The sequence below is a fragment of the Aedes albopictus genome, chromosome 2 (assembly GCF_035046485.1).
Source record: "Aedes albopictus strain Foshan chromosome 2, AalbF5, whole genome shotgun sequence".
NCBI classification, from domain to species: domain Eukaryota; kingdom Metazoa; phylum Arthropoda; class Insecta; order Diptera; family Culicidae; genus Aedes; species Aedes albopictus.
In genome coordinates, this window is record NC_085137.1 from 67,998,378 (window position 1) to 68,024,241 (window position 25,864).

A 25,864-nucleotide genomic window follows, 5' to 3' on the forward strand; every position below is an offset into this window, starting at 1 on the left:
TAAATACCAAAAATTATCTAATTTTTTATCACATTCGATTTTTCAACAAGTTGTCTAAGGAATGCCTTGATCAAAATTTGGGAAAAATCGAAAATGGCATTTTCACAACATATTTTCGGAGATCAAGTTTCTTATTTTTTAAGGTTTTCTACGGAACATATGAACTACCACCACAGTTTCTTAGCTTCCCTGAACGCAATTAATCTTAACAAACTTATTTGTTCAGCTCATTCGATCCTCCAGATCGCAAAGCTTGTCATACCATAAAAAAGAATGCAATAAGCGGTAATTAAGATATTCGTTTGCTTAACGTTTGTTGCTATAGGTGTTGTTGTGAAATTTGAAACAAAAAAATTTGTATTGAGAAGGCCCGTAATGGTGGTTTTTGATCAAATATTACAGTAAAATTACTCTTACCAATCGAGAAATATCTTTTATTTTCGATACAGCAATTTTTATTGTGTTTGGAAATTAAATATTTTATCTGTGAGATCTTTTCTACTATGCTGCATTTTTTGACCACTTTATGCAACTTCAAATTTTAATCATCTAGTTTACAGAGCCCTATTTTTAACTTTTACCAGAAACATCAACAAAAATGGCATTATTTGCTTCTTCAGCATGTTTACTATAAAAGCTAGAAGAAACTTTTTTGGATATTGTGCTTAAATTGAAATGGCAGGTAATCGTTAGTGTATTTATAATTTCTGAAACAGTCTATAGTATCAACGGCATCATCTAAATCACTTGGAGTGTCAATGGATGGTGAGTATCCATGAAATTTGCCGCAACCAAATCAGTAAAAAGATCCCAGTTTGTCGACCGAGGATTTCTGAAACGCAATGTTTGCGAAGTAACATTTAACCTTCCGTAACTCGCGCGGTTGGCGACCACCGTCAGCACCACGCTAATGCTGATTACAAAAAGCGAGCTTTTTCCAACGTATTGTACAAAATACAACAGAGCGATCGCTCGAGGGTTAAATGTTCAAAAAAGATGTAACGATGGTCTGATAAAGATTCTTCATCTGACACATGCCAATTGGTCAGCTAATTCTACTAGAGTAAATCGTTATATCTAACACTTCCTCTCTAGCAGATACCATGAAGGTTGGGCGGTTGCCAATGTTAAGTAATGCAAGATCTGTATTACTTAAGTACATCAAACTGAAGCCTCTCAAGTTAATGTCTGAGCTGCCCCAAATGATATGGTGAGCATTAGTATCACTGCCAACAATTAGCGGAAGGCATTTTGAAGTGCAGTATGCGATGACTTGTTTAAAAGCATCATGCGGTAAATACACCGAACAATAGACGTATTTCCTAGCAACTATTGCGTTGTTGACAAGCACACAGGCTCGAGGTATGTCACGCGAGTTTGCCATTTCATATTTAGTAAAAGTAGCAAACTCCGGGTTCACAAGGTTTCCTAGATAGAAATTCCGCTTACGATAGTAAGATTCTTGTACCAAGGCCACTTGGGCTGTACCATTTTGCATAAGTCTGCAAAGATTGATCGTTGCTGTTCTTTTATGCTGAGGATTCCTATCCTAACCGAAGCCACTACCCAAACTAGGTAAGATTAAACTTTTCGCAATAACAGCACAACAAAGAACAACAGCAATAAAACCAGATCGGTATCGATTGGAAAACGCCAAAGGCGAGGATACACAGAATATATTGTGTAAATCGCATAATGCGAAACCATATAGGTGAAAATTTAAACTAATTAACAGCATCTTCACAACCCCGCCCTTAGTTAGTTGTTTGTTTTTGTGTTAACACGTTACTATCTTTGAAAAAAAGATATATTGAAAGTAATCAAATTTGAACTTGGACCATCTGGGTATATGTGTATTTCACCTTCAAAATTTTACAGAAATCGGTGAAGTACTTTTTGTTACATCACTAAAACAGCAGAATGGGTGAAATTTAAATTTGTATAACATTCATCTAAAGTATTAAGATATGCATACAGTTGAATGTCTTGAAATGCCCTGCTACCCAATCATTTTACACCTAGTGAAACTTCGCAATTGTATTACGTCGGATTGAAGGTAAGGGTGTACCTACCTTGAGCAAGCTTTTTTCGAAGGAATCATCTCAATTCGTTGAAAGGCAATTGAGAAATTTCGGTAGGCCTAAAATGGGCGGCAGAGCGTTAACGAAGACTTAAATGCGGTTTCTCAGACATCTGGCTCTATAGGTACTCTCGTCTTAGAATGAAGTCGATACATTTTGGAAAATGAACCTCTTATTTGTTCATGGGCAGTTGCAACTTACTAAATTTTCAGTTTGAAAAGACGCTAAACGTATTAAAAAAAATCTGGTAATCACAAACACAAACCATCCCTTCAAACTCACCTGGCAACCCCATTCTGAAGGATAACGTTTCCGCTATGCAAATGACCGTGCGACGGGATGCCCCGCTCCCGAAGAAATAACAAAGCTTCTAAAATTTGACGTCCTAATCGTTGTACCTGGGACAGCGGCAAGCAGGTGGATTTTCGTGTATACTTTCGACTCCACGGTTCGTTCCACTGGGACTGCACGGGCGTTTGGGGTTGAGCAGCGTGAAAAACGGCAGAGCAGGAAACAGAGAAATAAATGTACGTTCGTATAAAAAAACAATCAAATGACTGCGCCACCATCCTCTGAGGAGTGTGGCGTACGTGATAAAAAAGAAAATTGAATTTTAAATTATGTTTGGATTCATTTGCTGGCACCCATTTGGGGATGATGGGTGCGGTGAGGTTATCTCGCGCTGCTATCTGAACGACCAGCAGCGATGCCGAGCGTTGATTACCAGTCGTCACCAATCTGTGTGTCGTCCTCCAAATGGGTTCCTCCGTCAAGCCGTTGCGTTGATGTCGCCAAATGAAAATTTGATTATGACAAAGAGGGTCCCAGCGCTCGTAATTACCTTATAAATGAGATCCTTCAGGCTGCCGCGCTGATTGAAGGGCATGACGAGACACGCGTAGTGATGGGATTCGGTAGGATAAAAGCCTAAATCTAACACGGGATAGATGTACGGATGCTGGAGCGAACCGAGCAGCTCCATCAGGATGCCCTGCGGACACTCGGACGGTGGCAGCTCCTCTAAGGCAATGCAATCGGGAGGTAATGGAAGCAGCGTCATCAGACGGTCGGTACGTATCTGGAAAAAGCAGAACAAAAACATATGAAGAATGATTAAAGGTTTAATTTTGAAGTACAATTTATTAGAATTTACATATGCGTTTTTTTTTTTATCTGTATTAATGAGATTTTAAGCCCTAGGCTAGTTCATCTCGGGACCCACGCTTTACTTCCCTTCCGGAAGAAGAACCCACATTCTGTGGGTTTGTCGGGAGTGGGATTCGATCCCAGGTCCTCGGCGTGATAGTCAAGTGTTCTAACCATCACACCAGGTCCGCTCCACTAACTAGGGTCTGGGATCATATGGACACGGCAACCTATTGGCACTTGCTGCTATAACTCAATTTTGAACCGATTGAGTTGATTTTTGGGACAGATACGCACAGTATCTAGCCATGTACAAAAATTCAAATCAATCGGTTTGAAATTGACTGATTTATAGCAGCAGATGTCCAAAATAGGTCCCCCTGCCCAAATGGTCCCAGACCCTATATACGTTTTTGTTTTTATTGAGCAAGTTCTCAATTTCGTCAGATCTAGTGAAACCAAACAAATGGAGACGCGTGGTAGCTCGATGTTTTCACGAAGAGAAAATTCTTGTGGGAGCAGCATGGCCAGAAAAAGTTGTTATATGGCGCTGTCCATAAACTACGTAGACTCATTTTTGATCATCTCAGACCCCCTCCCTCTCCCTCCGTAGACTTTTGTTCATACAAAAATTTAAAAAAAAATTGTATGGAGCGTAGACTTTAGCAAGAGCCCCTTCAGAGTCTACGTAGGTTATGGACAGGCCCTATTGAAGTGAAGAGATAGTTGTTCATTGCTTGTAATTGTATCTTATAACTGTGAATGAATAAAAAGTAGCGAACTTTAAAACTTTCGAGCATGAGTTTTTACCACTTGCGTGTAGTGCCAAACTGTGGTTTCGTGTAGAAGTTGAAGATTTCTGTATATGATATTTCGGAGAGCTGTTAAATCCACAAATAATTTGAATAACCATGCTAGACCAACTGGAAGAGGGCTCCTATATCAAGCAGATATTTCTGACAAGCCAACGGAGCTGCAAATTCCAGGTGGACGCGGGTGAATCTGACAGTCAAAGTCCGTCCAAATATTGATCCATGAGGATTTCTCCAGATATTCCGTTAGAGTTGTTTTTTCAAGAACTCTTATCCAGGATATCTCGCAGCAATTTTTTTAGTATTCCCCCTTGAATTTGTCCCGGAGGTTCTTCCGGATTCAATGGTATATATTGCCCTTTAATGACAGTTCACCACATTTGCTGGTATGTCTGAAACATATTGAAAAAACTTTTAATTAGAAGGAACAACATGTTGCTCTTTGACATACTGAAATTTGTGAAATAAACGCTTTCTGGTGGGATTTGAACCCATGACTCCGTATTCGTTAGTACGACGCTTTAAGCAACTAAGTCACATAATAGGTAATGATTCTGCGGAATAGAAAGCCAAACTGACTCCGAAGCCACACCGAGAACACTCCTTTTTTGCAAGCCCATCTCTCTTTCGGCTTAGATGCCTGTAAAACAAACTGCTCCGTGGCGAGGTATGTGGAGTGCGAGAGTAAGTCTCGGCATCATGAAAACTATTCGCTCTCACTTGTAGTTAATGGGCACAAACGCGAGTGTGTTGTAGATTGGCATTTAAGCCGAAAGAGAGATAGGTTTGTGAAAAAGGAATGTTGACGGTGTTGCTTCTTATGTAGTCTATTCCGCAGTGTGGCTTAGTTGGTTAAAGTGTCCGTCTAACAAATACGGAGTCGTGGGATCGAATTCCACCAGAACACGATTTTTTTTTCACAAATTTCATCTTTCAATTTGTTAATTAGCAACATTTCGTTCCTTCTAATTATAAGTTTTTTCAGTATCTTCCGGATTCCTACCGGCGTTTTTCCAAGATTCCAATATTTCTTACCTGGATTCCTTCTTGAGAATCTTTTAGGATTCTTGAAATACGACCAATTTCCCATAAAGTTTTTCACAAAGATGCTGCAGAATTTCATCCGAGGGTTTTAAAGAGGTTTTGCTTCCAGAGTCCCTCGTTGGTTTCATTTAGAGTTACTCTGCATTGCGATTTCCCCAGGATTTATTCTAAGGATTTCCCCCGAGAGATAGTCCTGGTGTTTCAGCTGGAGTTCCTCTCAGCATTATTTTAGGAGTTTCCATGGGTTGTTTAGCAGAAGTTCCTCTCGGAATTTACCCATCCCCGGTATTGCTTTCAGAGTCTTCCACCAGATTTCGACTGATGGTCCTTGTGTGACTAATTCAAGAAATTTCCTCGAGCTTTTTTTAGAGTTTCTCTCGGTATTTCTACAGGAGCTTCAAGCGAAGTCTCTCCTGTAATTTCACATGAACTTACTCTCGGAGTTATTCCTGGGTTTTCTCTTTGGAGATTACCTCTGGTGTTGCTTCCAGGTTGTTCATCAGAGTATTGTTTTTGAATTTATGGAGTTTCTGCAGAAATCTCACAAAAATCCCGGAAAAGCACTGGGAGATGTCCCTGTAGGAACTTTGGATACATTTTGGAAGAATATTCGGAATTAATCTAGCGAGAAACTATGGAAGTAACGCCGGATAATCCTATGGAAGAAATACTGGAGGTTCATTCTGCAGGGACCCAATAAAAGCTCATGCACAAATCATGGGTGGAACTGTGGTAGAAATCCCAGAAAAAAAAGCTCTTGGGAAGGAGAGGAACACCAGAAAATCTCGGGAGTATCTCTAGAAGTAAATCCGGGAAAACCTTTGGATGGAGTCTTGGAAGAAATTCCTGAAGAACTCCAGAAAAAAAAGAACTCTGGTAAACATCCAGAAAAAAAACCCTAGACTAATTGAAGGAGGAATCCGGAAGAAATCGCGGGAAGTATTCTGTGAGAAACTGCGGAATCCCCTAAATATCAAAGGACAATCCTTGATAGAATTTTGGGAGCAATCCTCATATAAAGCTCAGAACGAATTTTGGATATATTTGCCTAGCAAATTCTTAAAAAAAACTCTGAAGGAAATCCTTTCCCTGAATGAGTTCTTAAGATCACAGGTTTTCTACAGAATTTACTTGTTGCCAAAAACTACATGCAATATCCGTCATCTTGAATGCTGGTCCAATATTTTGGATTCTTTGGTGAAAATTTTTGAAATTTGAACCACATTTGTGAGCCATGAGTTAGACTATAATAAAAAAACGGCGTTATTCGATATGTCTCATTATATGGTTTTGTTAAGTTTCATACACTGGAATCTTTTTTACGCTATTTCCAAGTAAGGTTTTGATGACCAATTAGCCTTGTAGAGGTTTTGGAAACCTTCATAAAACCTAAAACCTTTTATTTTAGTTTTATGATAGTTGAAAGAACGTCTTCTAGTCTATTTGACTAAAAATATGTTACTTGGGATTGGCTGGAGGTGCATAAAATAAAAAAAGGCATAGAAAGAGAGAACTTTGTGCATACATTAAGTCAGCCAGGGGAAGGAATCTTATTCGCGAGAACAGGTCACGTTCCTGACCATTTGAGATGGGATTTTCCAGAAAATTCCTAAAAAGTCCGTAAAACGGGGTTCCAAGGGGCTTCAGGGTCGTTTTCGAGGATTTAAGGAGCATTTTAAGGGCATTCCGTCAGGTTTCGTTGGCGTTTTAATGGGATTACGGGGATTTCAGGGGCGTTTCAATAGCATTAGAGGGTTTCATAGACGTTTTAAGAGGCTTTAAGAGTGAATCAGGGGAGGGGGGGAGGTTGTTGGTCTCAGAAGCCTTTGAAGGGCGTTCCAAGTGGTTTCAGAGGCATTTCTAATTGATTTTGATAAATTCAAGGGCGTTTAAATGGGGTTATGGAGAATTCAGGGGTGTTTCGAGGCATTTCAAGTCAGGGTCGTATCAGGGAGGTTCAGGAACTATCCAAGTGGTTTCTGGTGCATTTCAAATGGATGACGCCTTTGAAACCCGCCTAAAATCGGGTTTCGGAACCCATTCGGAACCCATGTAATGCCCCTGAAACTCTCCGAAAACACCGAAAACGCACCTGTAGCGTCTCTAAAGCCCGTCGAAAATTCTCTGAAACTTTCTACATTGCCTTTGAAAACCTTCTCAGACCCCCGAAAACATACCTGAAACTTTCTCCAAATATCAAAGTCCCCACATTCTTACACTTTCGATTCTCGAGTTACCCGCAGTTTTAGGAACCACTGGAGCTCCATGTCTACATTGCAAAACTGTCATTTTATACTCTCATCATCCTCGAGTTGTGTTACAATCATGGTGCCATATGCTGTATTCCAGGCAAACAACATTCATGTATCGTACCAATGTAATGTATGCAAAATTAGCCATAACGGCAAAAGCATTACGACGATAGTGATAAAAAAGTGCTGTACGTTTTACTGTCTGAAACTGCCTGATACGCCCCGTTAACGCATCTCGGGCGAACATTTGCTTTTATTCCCACAAAGGTCACTTGAAAGTTCACTATCAAATTTCTCCAATTTGCAATTGCGGTGTACCTTTCTATTCAGGTATAAAAAAGTTCAATTTGAACTTTCAGATTTCGAGCTATTGATGAACAAATACAATTTAACGGATAACGGTTAACCAGAACTATCCGTTAATTCAGGGGTTTTCAGATCGTGCACCGCGGTGCACTTGGTAAGTGCACCGCAGCATTTTAAAAGTTTTACCTTCACATCACTTGCGATAGATAAAATAACAAAAAATACGAATTTAAGAACGAATCCAGCTGGAACCCAGCAAGGGCCCTGTCAGGCACTCGCAAATGGCAATATCATAATATTTTTCTCAAGAATTTGGTATGGGTGTCCATAGCACCATCCTACAAGAAATGTATAAGGATAGACAAAAAGATCGGGACAGGCATAATTTTCACTTTCCAAAAAATGTTCAACTGGCTGTAACTTTTCGAAACGTGCATCAAATATTCTCAAATTTGTAATGTGAATCGATCAAATAGTTGTGTATCAGTGGGAAGAAGATTGGGCTATTCTACACGAAGTTAGAAATATTCTAGGAAAAAGTATGCATCCCATTACATTTTTCAATTTATTGTTGGTCATTTTTACTGGTTGTTTTCAAGAAGTTACATTAATTTGACCATTTTTTGAAAAGTGAAAATTTTGCCTGTCCCGATCATTTTATCTATTCGCTGACCTTCAAAAATGTTGCTAAAATGTCGGAAGAAATCCAATTAGTGGTATTGCGTAGAGTCTAAGCAGGGATAAAATCAATGACTTTGAAACTAGTTTTCCAGGAATATTAAAAATTTGTTTATAATTTCAAAGGAAACTTGAAATTCTCATGAGTTGGCAGAAAACCTAGAAGAAATTTACCAAATACCTTGTCAGGAATATGCAAAAGTTCAGAAAGTATAGCTTCCAAGGATCTTGCAGGGGGTTTTGGCATATATTTCTTCAGAAATTAAGTATTGGTAAAACGTCTTTCAAAAATCACAAAGGTAATCATAAAGAAGTCAGCACAAGAGTTTGTCGAGGTTCTCGCTAGGAATCCACTTAAAACTTATTAGTAATGCTGCAAGATATTCACTAGGGCGTGCACAGGATCTCACCCGAAAATTTCCAGAAATTTCCCCAGCAAGAAAACATTATACGAGTGAAATTCCGAAAATTAATGAAAATAAAATGCAAGTCAGTGTCGTAATCATATCTGTGTGGGAAAGAATAAGGACAGCTTGTTCAACAAATTCTAAATCGTATTTTTTTACTTTAACGACCAGGTGCACCACGAAGTGGTGTATTTCCGAAAAGTACACCGCGAGCCGAAAGGTCTGAAAACCCCTGTGTTGTGACCCCACGGTGTCACATCGCTCTTCAATACCTGCTACTGTGCCCCTTGCGAGAAAACAACAGGCGCCTATGCAGAGCAGATATGCGAGAGATGACAATGAAATGATAGATAGGATAGAAGATCAACAAGGTCAAGGATAGATACTGAAATTGAAAGGCATTGTTTTTCCTACTGAATTGTGCTCATGCAGTTAAAATTTATTAGTTAATTAGTAACTTTTCTATGCTAAAATAACGTACAAAATTATACTAGTAATTGAAATTATCACAGTATGTATGAAAAATGATCTAAGCTAAAATTTATTCCTAAATAGTATTTTTTCCCTATAGAAGTCATGCACTAAACTGCGTCATAGTACTTAACCATAATTTGTGTGACCATCATTACAAACTATAGGTAAAACCAATTTGCTATGATTTATTGTGCTCAAGGCACTTATGAATGATTTAATTAGACCTCACAGCATTGGCAGAGACCGAGGAAACCAGATTTTGGAAACAGTGTATGCTAAGTGGGAGAAAGTGACTAAACGTAAGTCGGTAGAAATAGATTAAGCTTAAATGTCGAATCTAATTGAGCCTATTTCAGGATATTAAAATACCACCAAAATAAAGGTTGTTTGAAATCTCGGAATTACTACCTTTTCTCCTCTGGCGGAACCAACAATTTTTAATATCGTTTACGGCGGTCGGCGGTGCCTGCGAGGTCGTTAATTGTTGATAGCTGCTGCCACGGCTGTGTACGTATTCGGCATCCCGGTGCGGCTATCCTTACGAAGAGCGCTGCAATCGTTACTGCAGAGGGATGTCCGAGGTAAACGGAAAAACAGCAGGTAAGACAGGTGACAACTGTTATGGAAAATCCGGAGATCAACTCCCGACAGATACCGAAATCCCCCCACCTAACCCCTCTTGCTCGTTTAGCAAACCTCCCCTTGATAAACATGACCCAAAGACCGTAATCGCGTACGAACCGAATAGTTGTCGGACCTGCTACAAGGCCGATAACAGCCTTATGGTCCAGTGTGATTCGTGTGACGATTGGCATCATTTCGTGTGCGTAGGAGTGACCCAGGAGGTCGAACAGAATAGCTGGAATTGCTGTAAATGCGTAACCGCGGCGGCGAACCAGAAGAAATCGAGCTCGAAATTGGAATCTCTGAAGACGAAGAAGGCCAAGAAAGTCAGCACGAAGGCGAAGGAGAAGAAGTCGTACAAACCGGCGGCTAGGCGTTCCGCGGGCAAGAAGAAGGCGAAGAAGACGGACGAGGTGACTACGGGTGTCAAACAGCGAAGTCAGGTGGGTGAGCAAGATGTTGGAGCGATGCAAACTAGCCAAAAGCTGGAGGTCGTTTCAAGATCGGTGAAGGAGACGACGGCGAACGGAAGAAAGGATGCGAAATCAGTGAAATCAACATCGTCGCGAAGGTCGGAGCGAATGGTGCTCGAAGTGCAGTTGAAGAAACTGGAAGCGGAAGAGACTCTAATGGAAGAGGAAATGAAGCGGAAGCGGGAATTGTTGCAGAAGAAGTTCAGTTTGCTTGAGGAAATTGCCGAAGCTGAGTCGCGCCGAAGTGTTCGTTCTAGTGTTGCCGGTGATCAGCAAGACCCAGCGGAGAAGGTGTCGTCGTGGTTGAAGGACCAAAGGACGGACGAAAGCTCGCGGTCCAGCAGTGCAGGGTCGTCTGCTGAGTCAAGCAGCGAGGAATCGAGCAGCGATGAAGAAACCAGCGAAGCAGATTCGTCCACAGAGTCGTCGGAGGATGAAAACGAAGACAGTGCAGAACGGTTCAAGCCAAATAAGCAGTCAACTCCGAAAAGTTCGAAACGACCCAAACCAACATCGGAGATTCGTGATAGATCATCAGCAGAGCGTGCGGGACTCACACCGGAACAGATAGCTGCCCGGCAAGTCGTTTCACGAGATCTGCCCAGATTCAGCGGAAATCCTGAGGAGTGGCCGATGTTCTTGTCAACATACGAGAGTACAACGAGAATGTGCGGCTATAGGGACGAGGAGAACATGATTCGGTTGCGGAATTGCTTGAAAGACGATGCTCTCAACACTGTCCGCAGTTTCCTCATGCTTCCCTCCACGGTTCCGAAGGCAATTAGTGCGCTGAAGCTACGTTTTGGACAGCCCCAAGCTATCATCAACACATTAAGAGCGAAGGTACTTGGAATGCCGTCTATCAAGGCCGACGCGATGGACAAACTGATCGAACATGCATTGGCGGTGCAGAATTTGTGCAGCACAATCGACGCCTGCGGAAGGAAGGAGTACAAGCGGGACGTGACTCTGCTGAACGAGCTCGTCGGAAAGCTGCCACCTTCTCTCAAACTCGATTGGGCGAGGCATCAGAGGACGTTGAAGAAGATCAACTTGTTCACCTACAGCAAATGGATCTATTCTGTAGCCGAGGATGCCTGCTTGGTTTGCGGTATCCAACCGACTGAGAAGAACCAAGAACTTCACAGCAAGCCGAAAAGCAAGGCGTTTTTGAATACTCATTCCAACTATTCGTCTTCAGCAGTTTCAAAACAGAAGTCATCGGAGTTTCAGAACCGAAACAGCCAGCCGGAAAGAAAGTATAGCGAGGCCGGTGCTACCAAATGTTGTGCAGTCTATAAGGGAGGTTGCAAGAACGCTGGAAAGTGTCCGAGATTTTTGGAACTATCGTATGAAGCGAGGTGGGCGACGGTACGTGAACTTCGAATGTGTCGCAGGTGCCTCAGACAACATGCCGGAAAGTGCGATGCGAAACCTTGTGGGAAGAACAGTTGTACCTTCAAACACCATGAACTGCTACATAAAGACCTTACCGCCACTGGACCTAGCAACAATACGAGTCGACCGACGCAAGAAGAAACAAATGTAAACACTCATCTGTCGAGCCCCGGGGTAAGAATGTTCCGCTATCTACCGGTTACGTTGTTCGGGGCCAAGAAACAGATCGAATGCTATGCATTTCTGGATGATGGTTCGGAGTTAACGTTGATGGATCAAGGTTTGGCAGAGGAGTTGGAAGTAGCAGGCAAATCTGCACCACTTTGCCTGAAGTGGACCGGTGGAACTCATCGTTTTGAAGCGGAATCTCTGAGCGTTGATGTTGTCATAAGTGGGCAAGCTGGAAAGAAGTTTACGCTCAATGACGTACGTACGGTTGGAGATTTGCAGTTGCCGGCCCAGTCTCTCGACGTGGATATCCTGAGAGAAAACTTCCCGTATCTTCGTGACCTTCCGGTCGTTTCCTATAAGAACGCTCGTCCACGAATACTGATAGGGGTGAAACATGCTAGGGTGGCACTCGTACGCAACAGCCGTGAGGGCAAGGAAGGAGAACCAATCGCCGTTAAGACACTCCTTGGGTGGACGATATACGGTAGCTGCCGTAGGCCCGACTCTGGAAATCCGGTGTATCGAACTTACCACATTTGCGAGTGTAGCTCACGCGCTGAGACAGATTTGCATCGTGAAGTGAAGAACTTTTTCAGTCTCGAAGCTCTGGGAATCTCAAAGCCGGAGAAGAACTGCTTGTCAAGTGAGAATGAACGCGCTCAAGCTCTGCTGCGGTCGTTAACACGCTTAGATGGAAGCCGATATGAGACGGGACTGCTATGGCGTTATGAGAAGGTTCGTTTACCGGATAGCAAGCTGATGGCGTTACAGCGGTTCAATTGTTTGGAGAAGCGAATGGAACGGGATCCAAAATTGGCGTGTGTCCTACGGGAGAAGATAGCCGATTACTTGGCTAAGGATTACGTTCGAAAGTTGTCGACCGAAGAGCTTGAGGAAAAGCAGCAACGAGTATGGTATCTGCCTATTTTTCCTGTTGTCAACCATAACAAGCCCGGAAAGGTGCGCATAGTCTGGGACGCAGCGGCGACTGTTCATGGTGTATCGTTGAATTCGGCGCTACTAACAGGGCCAGATGAGCTTACTTCTCTGCCAGCTGTACTGTGCCAGTTTCGCAAATATCGAGTTGGGATTTGCGGAGATATTCGCGAAATGTTCCACCAAGTTCGAATGCGACCGGTGAACCAACATTGTCAGCGATTTTTCTGGCGAGACAGCGCCAACGAGGGGCCAAGCACATACGTTATGAACGTAATGACGTTCGGTGCTTGCTGTTCTCCGAGTACTGCTCAGTTCGTGAAGAACCAAAATGCGGAAAGGTTCCAAGAGCAGTATCCAGCAGCAGTTGAAGCCATTGTCAAAAAACATTATGTGGACGATATGCTGGCGAGTGAAGAGACAGAAGAAGCTACTATCGAACTGGCAAAGTCGGTGCGGTATGTTCACGCGAAAGGAGGATTCCAAATAAGGAACTGGATCTCAAACTCTCAGCGAGTTCTGGCAGCGTTGCAAGACGAAGGTGTTACGCAGAAGAACTTGGATTTGGCAGCGGAGATGGGCACAGAGAAGGTCTTAGGAATGTGGTGGGACACGGCGAAGGACTGCTTTACCTTTAAGGTGTCCTGGACACGGTTTGATGAAGCGCTGCTCAAAGGAACGCGTCGCCCTACGAAGAATGAGGTTCTCCGAGTTCTGATGACAGTTTTCGATCCGCTAGGACTAATAGCCAACTACCTGATGCACCTGAAAATCGTTCTGCAGGAGGTCTGGCGCTCTGGAGTTCAGTGGGGACAGCTAATCCAGGATAAACAGTACGAGGAATGGAAAGCTTGGGTCAAACTTCTTCCATCATTGGAGCACGTTAGTATACCACGTTGCTACCGACAGGCCACATCAGTTGGTCCTGAAACGGATATTCAAGTGCACGTCTTTGTAGATGCTAGCGAGAAGGGCATGGCAGCAGCCGTTTATCTTCGCTTTAAAGAAGCAGGCAAAACAGAGTGCACCTTGGTATGTGCCAAGACCCGTGTTGCGCCGCTGAAATACCTTTCGATCCCTCGACTGGAGCTCACAGCAGCAGTAATTGGAACGAGGCTGGCTAACAGCATGGTGCCAGAGTTGTCATTGCCGATATCCAAACGCTTTTTCTGGTCGGACTCGAGAAATGTTCTATGCTGGTTGCAGTCGGATCATCGTAGGTATAGTCCATTCGTAGCAGTACGGGTCAGCGAGATTTTGGAATCTACGGAAGACTATGAATGGAGATGGGTTCCGTCCAAACTTAACGTGGCGGACGACGGGACAAAGTGGCAGCGACAACCGGATCTGGCCCCAACTAGCAGATGGTTTAGAGGCCCGCAATATCTGTGGCAGCCTGAAGAATTCTGGCCCCCAGTAGCGCATAAAGGTGACGTCACAAACGAGGAACTCCGACCCAGCGTTCTATTGCATTGCAACGCATCCGAGCCACCGATTCCCGCCACCAACTTTTCAAGCTGGAACCGTCTTTTGCGTGTAACAGGTTACGTGAAACGCTTTGTATCCAACTGCCGAAGTCGGGTAAGGAAAACTGCTATCAATACAGGACCGTTGACCAGCGAAGAGTTACATCAAGCCGAAATACACCAGATCCTTATAGCGCAGTATGACATCTATCCAGATGAAATGGAGCTCCTGAAGCTAAGCGGAAACCAAAATCAACTGGCTCGTCAAATTCCGAAGAGCAGTGTCCTCTACAAACTTAGTCCGTTCCTGGATGTAATGGGCATTCTAAGGATGAAAGGAAGAGTTGACGCGTGTGAATTCCTATTAGAAGATGCTAAGAATCCTGTTATCTTGCCACGAGACCATCCTGTTACACGATTGGTTCTCACACACTACCACGAAAAATTCCATCACAGAAACCAAAAAACTGTCCTGAATGAGGTTCGGCAGCGCTTTTGCATCTTTCGCTTGCGAGTAGCCCTCAAGAAAATTAGAAGCGGCTGTCAGCGATGCAAAAACCGAGATGCAGTTCCAAATCCACCGGAAATGGCAGATCTCCCGCCGGGTAGATTGGCTGTTTATACTCGTCCTTTCTCTCACGTTGGAGTAGATTACTTCGGTCCAATTGAGGTCACTTTGGGAAGAAGGGTCGAGAAGAGGTGGGGGGTCTTATTAACCTGTCTTACTGTCCGGGCTGTCCATTTGGAGGTCGCCCACTCCTTGAGCACTAGTTCGTGCATCATGGCACTCCGGAACTTCATCGGTCGACGAGGGACTCCAGTATCGTTCTATAGCGATAGGGGTACAAACTTTATTGGAGCGGATAGAGAGTTGCGAGAAGCACTTCAGTCCGTAGATCAGGAGACGATCACGCAAGAGTTCACCAGCCCACAGACGTCTTGGTGTTTCAACCCCCCTGCTTCACCGCACATGGGTGGTAGCTGGGAACGATTGATCCAAAGCGTGAAGAAGAATTTAGGTGAGATCGTTGGAAGCAGGCGTCCCAGTGATGAGGAACTACGCAACGCGCTCATTGAAGTTGAGGGAGTGCTAAATGCTCGGCCGCTGACAGACATTCCAGTGGACGACGAATCGGCGCCAGCCCTTACGCCGAATCATTTTTTACTCGGGTCATCGGATGGATCAAAGCCGTTGACATTGTGCTGCGATAGCACAGAGGTTAGAAGGCACGGTCACGAGCTCTCCCAAGTAATGGCTAATCGCTTCTGGCAACGATGGCTACAGGAGTATCTTCCTGAAATCACTAGGCGCACAAAATGGTATCAGAAGGTGAAGGCGATTGAAGTCGGCGATATAGTGGTGATCACAGATCCGGAACATCCTAGGAACTGCTGGCCAAAGGGCCGGGTAATCGGAACAGTCAACCGGAACGGACAGGTGCGCAGTGCAACGGTTCAAACGGCGAAGGGAATCTACGAAAGGCCAGCGGTTAAGTTAGCAGTTCTCGACGTAAAGAGCGTAGCTTAGTAAGCCAATCCTGGAGTTGGCATACTGGGGGGGACTGTTGTGACCCCACGGTGTCACATCGCTCTTCAATACCTGCTACTGTGCCCCTTGCGAGAAAACAACAGGCGCCTATGTAGAGCAGATATGCGAGAGATGACAATGAAATGATAGATAGGATAGAAGATCAACAAGGTCAAGGATAGATACTGAAATTGAAAGGCATCGTTTTTCCTACTGAATTGTGCTCATGCAGTTAAAATTTATTAGTTAATTAGTAACTTTTCTATGCTAAAATAACGTACAAAATTATACTAGTAATTGAAATTATCACAGTATGTATGAAAAGATCATTCCTAAGCTAAAATTTATTCCTAAATAGTATTTTTTCCCTATAGAAGTCATGCACTAAACTGCGTCAGTACTTAACCATAATTTGTGTGACCATCATTACAAACTATAGGTAAAACCAATTTGCTATGATTTATTGTGCTCAAGGCACTTATGAATGATTTAATTAGACCTCACAGCATTGGCAGAGACCGAGGAAACCAGATTTTGGAAACAGTGTATGCTAAGTGGGAGAAAGTGACTAAACGTAAGTCGGTAGAAATAGATTAAGCTTAAATGTCGAATCTAATTGAGCCTATTTCAGGATATTAAAATACCACCAAAATAAAGGTTGTTTGAAATCTCGGAATTACTACTTTCTCTCCTCTGGCGGAACCAACAATTTTTAATATCGTTTATTGTTGGTTCCGCCAGAGGAGAGAAAGTAGTAATTCCGAGATTTCAAACAACCTTTATTTTGGTGGTATTTTAATATCCTGAAATAGGCTCAATTAGATTCGACCAAGGGGCCTGCAACTCTAAACTCTTCATAGTATCGCCAAATACTAAGAAATACTAACGAGATACTAAGCAAATGCTGGAGGAAAATTCATCAAAGAGCCCTGGTTTTCAGGAACCTTGTTTTCGTTTTGAGGCCGATGACAGGTTATTCATCGTCGATTTATTACGGGGTGAAAAGAAAGAAACTTGTGAGAGTTTTATTACAAATGCTTGTAGATAAATGGGATGCATTTTTGTATTAAAACTGACTTCGTCTTATTACGTTAATGTCAGCCAATAAAGTGAGTATATTATGTAGTGGGATTTTAGTTTTCTTAGAGGGGTGGGGGGGGGAGGTGAGGAATCGCAAATCTCATGCATTATAGAATGGCGAATGGTGATGAATCGATAATGAAACAGGAAGAGGAATGAAATAATTTCGTTACTTCTTGGATAATTCCCAAAAACATTAAAATAAATAGTTGCACAAAGCTATAGACGAGCTTTCGCTATCAAGAAAACGGTCGATCTCACATTACAATACCTAAAGCTTTATTATTAACATGAAACAAATGAACAATTCAATTCCTTTTGTGTAAACGAGGTATGTACAACATTCAGGATACATCCTTGGAAGCTCGCCTTTGTGTGCCTGTTATGTCCAAAGGTGTGGAGCTTTTCGTAAGCGGACATTGATGTAGGATGTAAGTTGGGTGAACAGCGCTGAGGGTGATTCCTAATCCGAGGAAATCCAAAGCTCCACAAAAGGGCACGTCTTCGAATTCCTTTTGGGACTGGTCGTAGCGATAATGAGGTTTAGGTTTAGCTAAAATTACGGCACTTAATTGAATAAATCCGATGGAATTACACATAATGCTCTTACCTTTTCAAAATATTCCTTTTAAACCCCGTCAAAAACATTCTAAATCACAAGTTTTTCATTCAGTTTTCAGTCTCATGCTGGTATATCTGACACATAACAAACTGCACTTTGTCAATCCATAGCAACCATGTTGCTTTGATGAATATTTTGCAAATACTAGAAATACTTTCACGATACTATTAGTAAATACTTACAAAAGTTTAGAGTTGCAGGCCCCTTGGATTCGACATTTAAGCTTAATCTATTTCTACCGACTTACGTTTAGTCACTTTCTCCCACTTAGCATACACTGTTTCCAAAATCTGGTTTCCTCGGTCTCTGCCAATGCTGTGAGGTCTAATTAAATCATTCATAAGTGCCTTGAGCACAATAAATCATAGCAAATTGGTTTTACCTATAGTTTGTAATGATGGTCACACAAATTATGGTTAAGTACTGACGCAGTTTAGTGCATGACTTCTATAGGGAAAAAATACTATTTAGGAATAAATTTTAGCTTAGGAATGATCTTTTCATACATACTGTGATAATTTCAATTACTAGTATAATTTTGTACGTTATTTTAGCATAGAAAAGTTACTAATTAACTAATAAATTTTAACTGCATGAGCACAATTCAGTAGGAAAAACGATGCCTTTCAATTTCAGTATCTATCCTTGACCTTGTTGATCTTCTATCCTATCTATCATTTCATTGTCATCTCTCGCATATCTGCTCTACATAGGCGCCTGTTGTTTTCTCGCAAGGGGCACAGTAGCAGGTATTGAAGAGCGATGTGACACCGTGGGGTCACAACACCCTGGTTAATTGTTAAATTGCGATCGCCTCTCGATAAATCGAAACCCAAAAGTTCAAATTGAGCTTGTTTCAATAGAAACTCAATAGAAAGGTACACCTCACTTGCAAATTGGAGAACATTCATAGTGAACTTTTAAGTGACCTCTGTGGGAATAGAAGCAAATGTTCGTCCGAAATGCGTAAACGGTTAATGGCAAGCGTGCCCACCACTGCCCCTGAGACCTCCTAATGTGCCCAAACCACCTTGGATCCCCTGAAACGTCTCCAGAGACCCCGGGAACCTTGAAATCACCTGAGACACCACTGAGACCATCTTAAGCGCCTCTAAGACATCCTGGTACCTGGTTCCTCCTGAGAACCGCTGGAACATCCCTGGAACCCCCTGAGACCCCCTGAATCTCCCCTTGAACCCCTTGGAACCCCCTTATGCCCACTGAGAGGACCCTGAAATCCTTTTGAAACGTGCAAAAGATCTCCTGGTACCCCGCTGAACCCCCGTGGGATCCCCTGAAATGCCCCTGCAACCTCCGTTTGCTCTCCCCCCCCCGCCGTTGCCATAGTAACCGTCATTTTATATTTTCTTATGCACACTGAGTAGCAGTAGTATTGTAGTCGTATTGCTGTGTGCGTTCAAGATGCAAACGTCGCCTGAATGCGCTTCAAACGCAGTAACACAGTGTTACCAAAGGCAACCTAGCAATTATCAATATCACCGCCAGCCTAGGGTCAAAAAGCTTCTGCTGACATCACACACTGAGGATGCCTGCTAGTCCCCAGCAGATATCTCATTGGCTCCTTCTGGCGATACTTGAGTAGCATCTACGGGCGGTCAATCAAGCTCTCAAGCTCAAGCTCTCAAGTTCCGTATAATTCCAACTATGTGTTTGCATCATATGGCAAATACGTACTTCGGCCTCAACTGTAAAGGTCGTCTTCAGTGGCACGTACTTGACCCGAATTGAGTCTGTTCATTTTTTATAAGGCCGTTGAGTCCTTTCTGTCTGTAATTGACATTTTTTTTAATTTAGGTAGCTCTTATAGTTTTTCTACGGATATTATTTGGGGTTACTCCAGGGATGTCTCCGAGAAATTTCTCGGTGATTCCTACTTGAATCTCTAGGAAAACTTTCAGTCATCCTCCTGAATTTCCCCTGGCATTCCTTTAGGAATTACGCCTGGAATTCTTCCAGAGATTCATTATAAATTTCTCCTAGAATGCCTGCAAAAACTTCTACAGGAAGGCATCAGATGGTTGCTACAGGATATTCTCCATAAGTTTTTTCGGAAATTCCTTTCAGATTTTTTTTCATGAATTCCTCCAGAACTTCTTCGAAGAATTTCTCCAACGAGTCCTTCAAGAATGCTCCCAAGGGTTTGTCCAAAAATTACTCCAAGCATTCCTTATGAAACCTTCCAAGGATTCCTTCTGAGATTTGTTATAGGATTCTTCCAAAGAATTCAACAGAAATTATCCCACTTCCTTCAAGGATTCTTCAAGAATATTTTTATAGAATTAGTGACAAAAAATTCAGGACAGGACAGGATTTCTTCTGGTGGATCCTTTGAAATATTTTTCCAAGTTTTATATCTATTATTTATCCAAGAATTCCTTGAAAAATAACCCTTAGTAATTCTCAAAGGATTGCTGCAGTAGTTCCTCTAAGGATTCGTTCTGGAAAATCATCCAAGTATTGCTTTAAGAACTCCACGAAGAATAACTTAATTAATTTCTCTAAATATACATTCCTAAATTCATTCAAGGATTTTAACAGAAATTTTGTCATGATTTTGATGAGGAATTTATCTCAGGATTTGTATGGAAATCGGCTACTGGTCTTATTGTTCTGTATGGCACATTATTTTAATGTGTATGTATTCAGATGACTGTCATGAGTCATGAGATGACTCATGACAGAGCCCAGCTTATAGCATGAATTAGTTTGTAGGTGCGTTTTGAAGTACTCTTCCCTACTGCAGGTTGTACAGTGCACTTACCGTACAATCATTCAGCAGAAACCAGTGCTTGCTCGAGCGTGACCCGATGTCATCTAGGTGTGCTATCGCCTCGTAACGGCCTCCCGAGTGCTGCAACCAATCCTGGCACGCCGTAAATGCCCGATCCCGCGCCGCTCGCTCCCGGGGACTCCGATCCGGAGCTCCGATACCGCTGTCCAGAGCGGTATACTGATAGCGGACGTTGTTCCTGCAAGAAACAAGCAAAGAAGATCGTGTTAGTTGCGAACAGTTAGTTGTAGATTTGTTAGCGAACATTTATTATTATTCGAATGTTGAGCTTGTCCGAAGGGGTAGGGAAAGTCACCAAACTAGCAATATCTTCTAAAAACAATCCGCTGAAAAAAAAAATCGACAAAAGAAAGCTGTTCTCGATATCCATGTTCTTCCTGCAACATACCTACGTGACACAACACCACGGAACGAGAACCTCTTCCGACGACAAGCATATGAGAGGGTCGAAAAAATAGATTGCTTCCGGTCAGGCGGGAAAACAATCAAACGCATCGTTTAAATCAGTGAATCAAAATTCAACCATCGCGCAACAATAATGACAATGTCGCAACCCGTATTTGTTGCGACAAAACAACCCATGTGACATAAGTTTGTCCCAACTTGAAAATAATGGGATTAATATCGTACACCACGAGTTTAGAAATTTTTAAGCCTTGCATTGCGATTTTCGAACGGTAACTTCGAGTCGGTATACACTGCAACTCTGGTGAAGCTCTATCATCAAACAGTTTCGACTTTGGGTTAGTAATAATTGATTATTCACGAGTTGAAAAGTACGCAACAAATTCAGCTTCCGTTTTGTCTGCAACAAAAAATTTCGAGATCATGTCATTATCTGTCACCAGTAGGGATAAAGACTAATCGTCGCACCTTCTTTGTTGCTTGTTTTGTGCCTCTTTTGTCTGACAATTTTCTTCACTGGTTTAAATCGATGTTCTTCCTGATGATTGTCCGTTTTCGTTGAACCCGAGGCCGTGCTACCGCCGAACATAAAATTGATAGTGACGGTTGTGATTGCTGCGGTCCGTCCACTATTGTATGGGATTGGTTTTTAGGATTTGGTACGTGAAAGTATCGAAAATGGGTCTGGATGGATTTCATAATCAAACTTTGATAAATAGGGTCTGGGAACATTTGGGCAGGAGCACCTTTTTTGGGTACTTGCTGCTATAACTCAGTCAATTTCAAACCGATTGACTTGAATTTTTGAACATGGCTAGATACTGTGCGTAATATCTGATCTTGTCTAAAAAATCAAGTCAATCGGTTCAAAATTGACTGAGTTATAGCAGCAAGTGCCCAAAATAGGCACTCCTGCCCAAATGGTCCCAGACCCTATGTAGCCAAAACGATATTTTTTTTGTCGACTTTATCACTTATAGATGCCTTGCTGAAGACTCAATGAATGATTTTAATCCAATTCAGTCGGATTGCCTGTGGTGGATTAGTTGTACCGTAAATCAGAATTAAATTGATCAAGTACATTACTTATTTGAAGACATAAAAGAAAAAGAAAAGAATAGAAATGTATGAATTTCATAATGCTAGAGATATTTGAGTCTCAATTCACAGTAATAAGTAAGCAGAGGAACATTGATCAATATGACCCCATACAACGGTATCAACCATGAGTTGAAAGTTGCAATGCCACGGGCATAGAAGTGTCAGTCTGCATTGTGCACTGTCATCGTTGCTGACGTAATAGATTATAAAACTCGGAAACAGTGTCGCAGAGCAGCAGCGGAGCTTGTGTGAGCTTTCTCGATCTGCTTTCAATCCAATTAATGGCGTAATAAAGAAGAAACTTTTTTTTTTATCCGGGAGAGGGGATACTGGACTGGGGGAATAATGGACGGGACAAAACTGAGATTTTTTACTGCTTCATTTATTGTATCGGGGTCGTCAGACGGAAGCTCTGCAGCAGCAGCACAGCGACGACAGGCATTGCTTGTGATCGCATTTGTGACGCAAAAGTCATCGTCATTCATCAGAATATTCAGTTGATTTTGTTTTTCAGCAACAGTGCGGAGATATCGAGTTCACGATTTTAGGCGACGTCTTTTTTTTTTTTATTTTTTATCTGTATTAACGAGATTTTTAGCCCTAGGCTCATCTCGAGACACACGCTTTGCTTCCCTTCCGAAGGAAGAACTCCCATTTTGCGAGTTTGTTATAAAAGGCGACGTCTAACTAACAGCAAAAGCTGCCATACCGTTTATGTCTTTTAGGCAATTATTTGCGATGGGTTCAGCTGTTCGGTGCAATGATTGAAAACCTGTGATTGTATTGCTGAGGATTCTGCAGAGCCCAGCCCAGTTTGAAGCAAGAAAGATTGTGGCGGATAAAGGATTAAGAATAAATATGATGTCACACAGTAACCGAACGGCGACACCATATTGGCGACACCAACCCTCAACTACCTGAAGGGTGCTTTGCATCAGGTCGAAAAGGGTGCTAATGCACATACCAACACTAGCAATGTTAGATAGTCGTCGGCAAAACCATAAGTAGGAAAACCGCTATTATTGAGTTGCCTTAAAAGCGTGATTATCTGGTCCGAGATTTTACAAAAGTGGTGACAAGACTCCCTCTGGAGGGCATCCACAGGCACTCAATATCCTAATCGCTGCTTGACGCAATGTCGAGAAGAGATATCGGTTTTTGAGCATTTAGAGCAAGCCAATTGGAAATCAATAGAGATATACCTACCATGACTCCGTGCGTTTCCAATATGGCATCGAAAGGCACGTTGTCAAAGACCCTTCGCTATCTAAGAAAACACCCAGGCAGGATTGCTTTTGAGCGAATGCCTTCTCGATATCGTAAACGATAATGTGTAAAAGAGTTACAGTTAGTAATTCTCGCTGAAACCAGGCCGCCATTTACATAAAGTCTGGGATTTCAATTTTTTCTTGCTTATTCGCTAGAATATGATAAATAAGGATGAAAACCACTTTGGTTGGGATAAATTGATGGGCCCCTCGCTTGAAAAGGGGCTGACAAGGTGACAAAAATGACGATTTTTTATCAAATTGCACCTAATTTATTGCATAATATCTCAAAATTTAATGTTGTAACATATACAAAACTTCACTTTTCTATGAAGGGAAAGTATAGACCTTTCATTTGAAGTTGAAAAGTTTTTGGCAGCCATCTTGGATTTGGTCGCCATTTTGAATTTTATCATTAAATTGCGATTTTCGCTGTGTTCGCAACCACCGATTTCAAATCCGAACTCATCATTAGAAACCTGAGAGTCTAAGCTTTCCAAAACATTCAAAAATTTAGGTGTGCATTGACCACAACAATGATATATCGATGAAAACGTTAGGCGACCTCCTATTCTCCCATATATTTTGCTGCAGACGCCACGCGCATGCATGCGATTCCACCGATCCCGTTATCGCACGATCAGATGCGTGCGTGTGAATGTATGGCCGAGCGTTACGATCCATACAAAATTTTTCGGGTTTTCATACAAAAAAGCATTACGAAGGAGGGAGGGGGGTCAAACAATGACGATTTTAGCGTTACGTAATAAATGGATGCTGCCTTATGACCAATTTTGTGGAAATTTTCCAGTTGTGCTATATGAGCCGTTTGTTTAAAAAATCATAGCTCAAGAATAAAGCATCGTAGGCATATTTTTTTTTTGTGAAATCATAAGCAAATTTTCTCAGCAATTAAAAAAAATACAAAATGAAAATTGTTTTCCACAAAATTTTCTACTGTTGAGGAAAATCGGTTGGAAAAGTCGGAAAAACTATTTTCGAAGTCCGGAAAAATTCTCAAAAAATATGTTTTTGGAAGGAAATTTTATAAGCTAATTCTGTAAAATTTTCGCGATGTGGTTTTTCTCCGTTCCTGAGTTATGACCAATTTCTTCAGATTCTTCCGCGCCTGATGATTCTCAATTACAGAACTCGACCGACGACGACCGCCACTTTTTGGTGTACTACCAGAATGTGCGAGGATTACGTACTAAAATCGACGCTCTGTACTGTAATGCAGTCGACAGCACCTATGACGTCATAATTTTGATCGAGACTGGACTAGACGAAAGTGTTATCTCGTCGCAGCTTTTCGGGGACAATTTCAACGTATATCGCTGCGACCACAGTGCAACAAAACGTGCTTTGGACAAAACGTGCTTTGCTGTTCATCGTCGTTTCATCAGTGCGGGCATCGACTCAGCCAGCGGCGCTTCTCTAGAACAGATTTGTGCCTTTGTGGTAATTGGCGCCCAACGACTCTTGCTATGTGCCATCTACATCCCTCCCGATAAAAGCAAAGACGCGAACGTGATGAGTAGTCATATGGAGTCGGTTCAAGAGCTATGCAGTGTGCTCCGACAAGGACTGTGTTCTTGTGTTTGGTGACTACAACCAGCCTAAACTATCATGGACACGATGAACTACGACCCGCTGGTACAATGACAACCGCAAGCACACTTCTGGTCGATGGCATGGACTTTTTGAATCTCTGTCAATCGAACTCGGAGCTCAACTACTTCGCCTGCATGGAGTACTACGCTTCTGAGGAAATTTAAACAGAAACGAAACGCAATCCAACGCAGACTCCGCCGTCATCGTTGTCCAAAAAAAAAAAAACGCCTTTTCTATCTTGTATGCAACGAATATCGGAGCCTCAACTCCTCGTTGTACAAGTCGTACGTATTGCGAATGCAAAATAATCTACGTCGCAATCATAAGAGTTTCTGGCGTTTTGTCAATTCAGAAAGGAGCAGCACGGCCATATCTGCGAGTGTTTATCTGTCTGAACTATGATGAACCTTCTACACGTGCGGAGATGTACGAGTTGTTTGCAGCGCATTTTACTTTGGTATTTTTTTTTTGCTAGGTTTCTAGCTGCACTCTGAATAGAGTTGAAACCTCTACACTAGACCCGAAGATAGAAAAGAGTACGTAATCTTTCAGAAGCAGTTTGCCAGCCGTACGCGGAAAATGATATCCATTAAGACACTGTTGCAAACTGACTCAAAAAGTTACGGTAGAAGATTGGAAAGTTTTCAATTGGTCAGTCAGTCAGGATTTGCCTATGTACTGTTGTGGTCACACAATTTGTGTTTGTCTTCTTGTTTGATTTTGTGGTATGGTGCCGTTTAACATGTTTTTCTCCTCGTTAAGTCAGTGGTCGTATGTTTGTTTTTTTCATCGAATCAATCGAACCCCGTATGTTAAAATATAGTCGATCCTGGGTCAAATTGTTTCCTTGATTTCGCTAATCGTTTTCTACTTCTCTGTGTTTATCTCTTGTGTCCTTAAATTATCATCGGTCCAAAACCCACAGAAACATGTAACTGAACTTCTGATATTTTTCTGTTGGTGTCATAATGCTTTTATTAGGATTTGTAACGATCATCAAAACCTTCTCAAATCCAACCGACTTGAAACTATTGCTTGGGAATAGACTCTAATGAGCCCCGGCGGTTCCTCCGTGTTTATCGAGCATGTCTGATGCATATGATCAGCCATACTCCATCTGCAGCAGCCGGTTCGTGATGAACCGTTGGAGGCGCATTAAAGTGTTA

At 42.3% G+C, this 25,864-nt stretch overlaps 1 protein-coding gene across 3 annotated transcripts in view; it reads right to left on the minus strand.

Annotated features, from left to right (window-relative positions):
* LOC109423925 (uncharacterized) overlaps nucleotides 1-25,864 on the minus strand; it is a 223,564-nt gene that overhangs the window by 52,208 nt on the left and 145,492 nt on the right. For all 3 annotated transcript variants that reach the window (XM_062849813.1, XM_062849811.1, XM_062849812.1), the window contains 3 exons: nucleotides 20,281-20,488; nucleotides 2,923-3,159; nucleotides 2,364-2,545 (listed from right to left, as the gene is read on the minus strand). In XM_062849813.1, coding sequence (XP_062705797.1) covers nucleotides 2,364-2,545; nucleotides 2,923-3,159; nucleotides 20,281-20,488 — 627 coding nt within the window. The remainder of the gene's footprint in view (nucleotides 1-2,363; nucleotides 2,546-2,922; nucleotides 3,160-20,280; nucleotides 20,489-25,864) is intronic.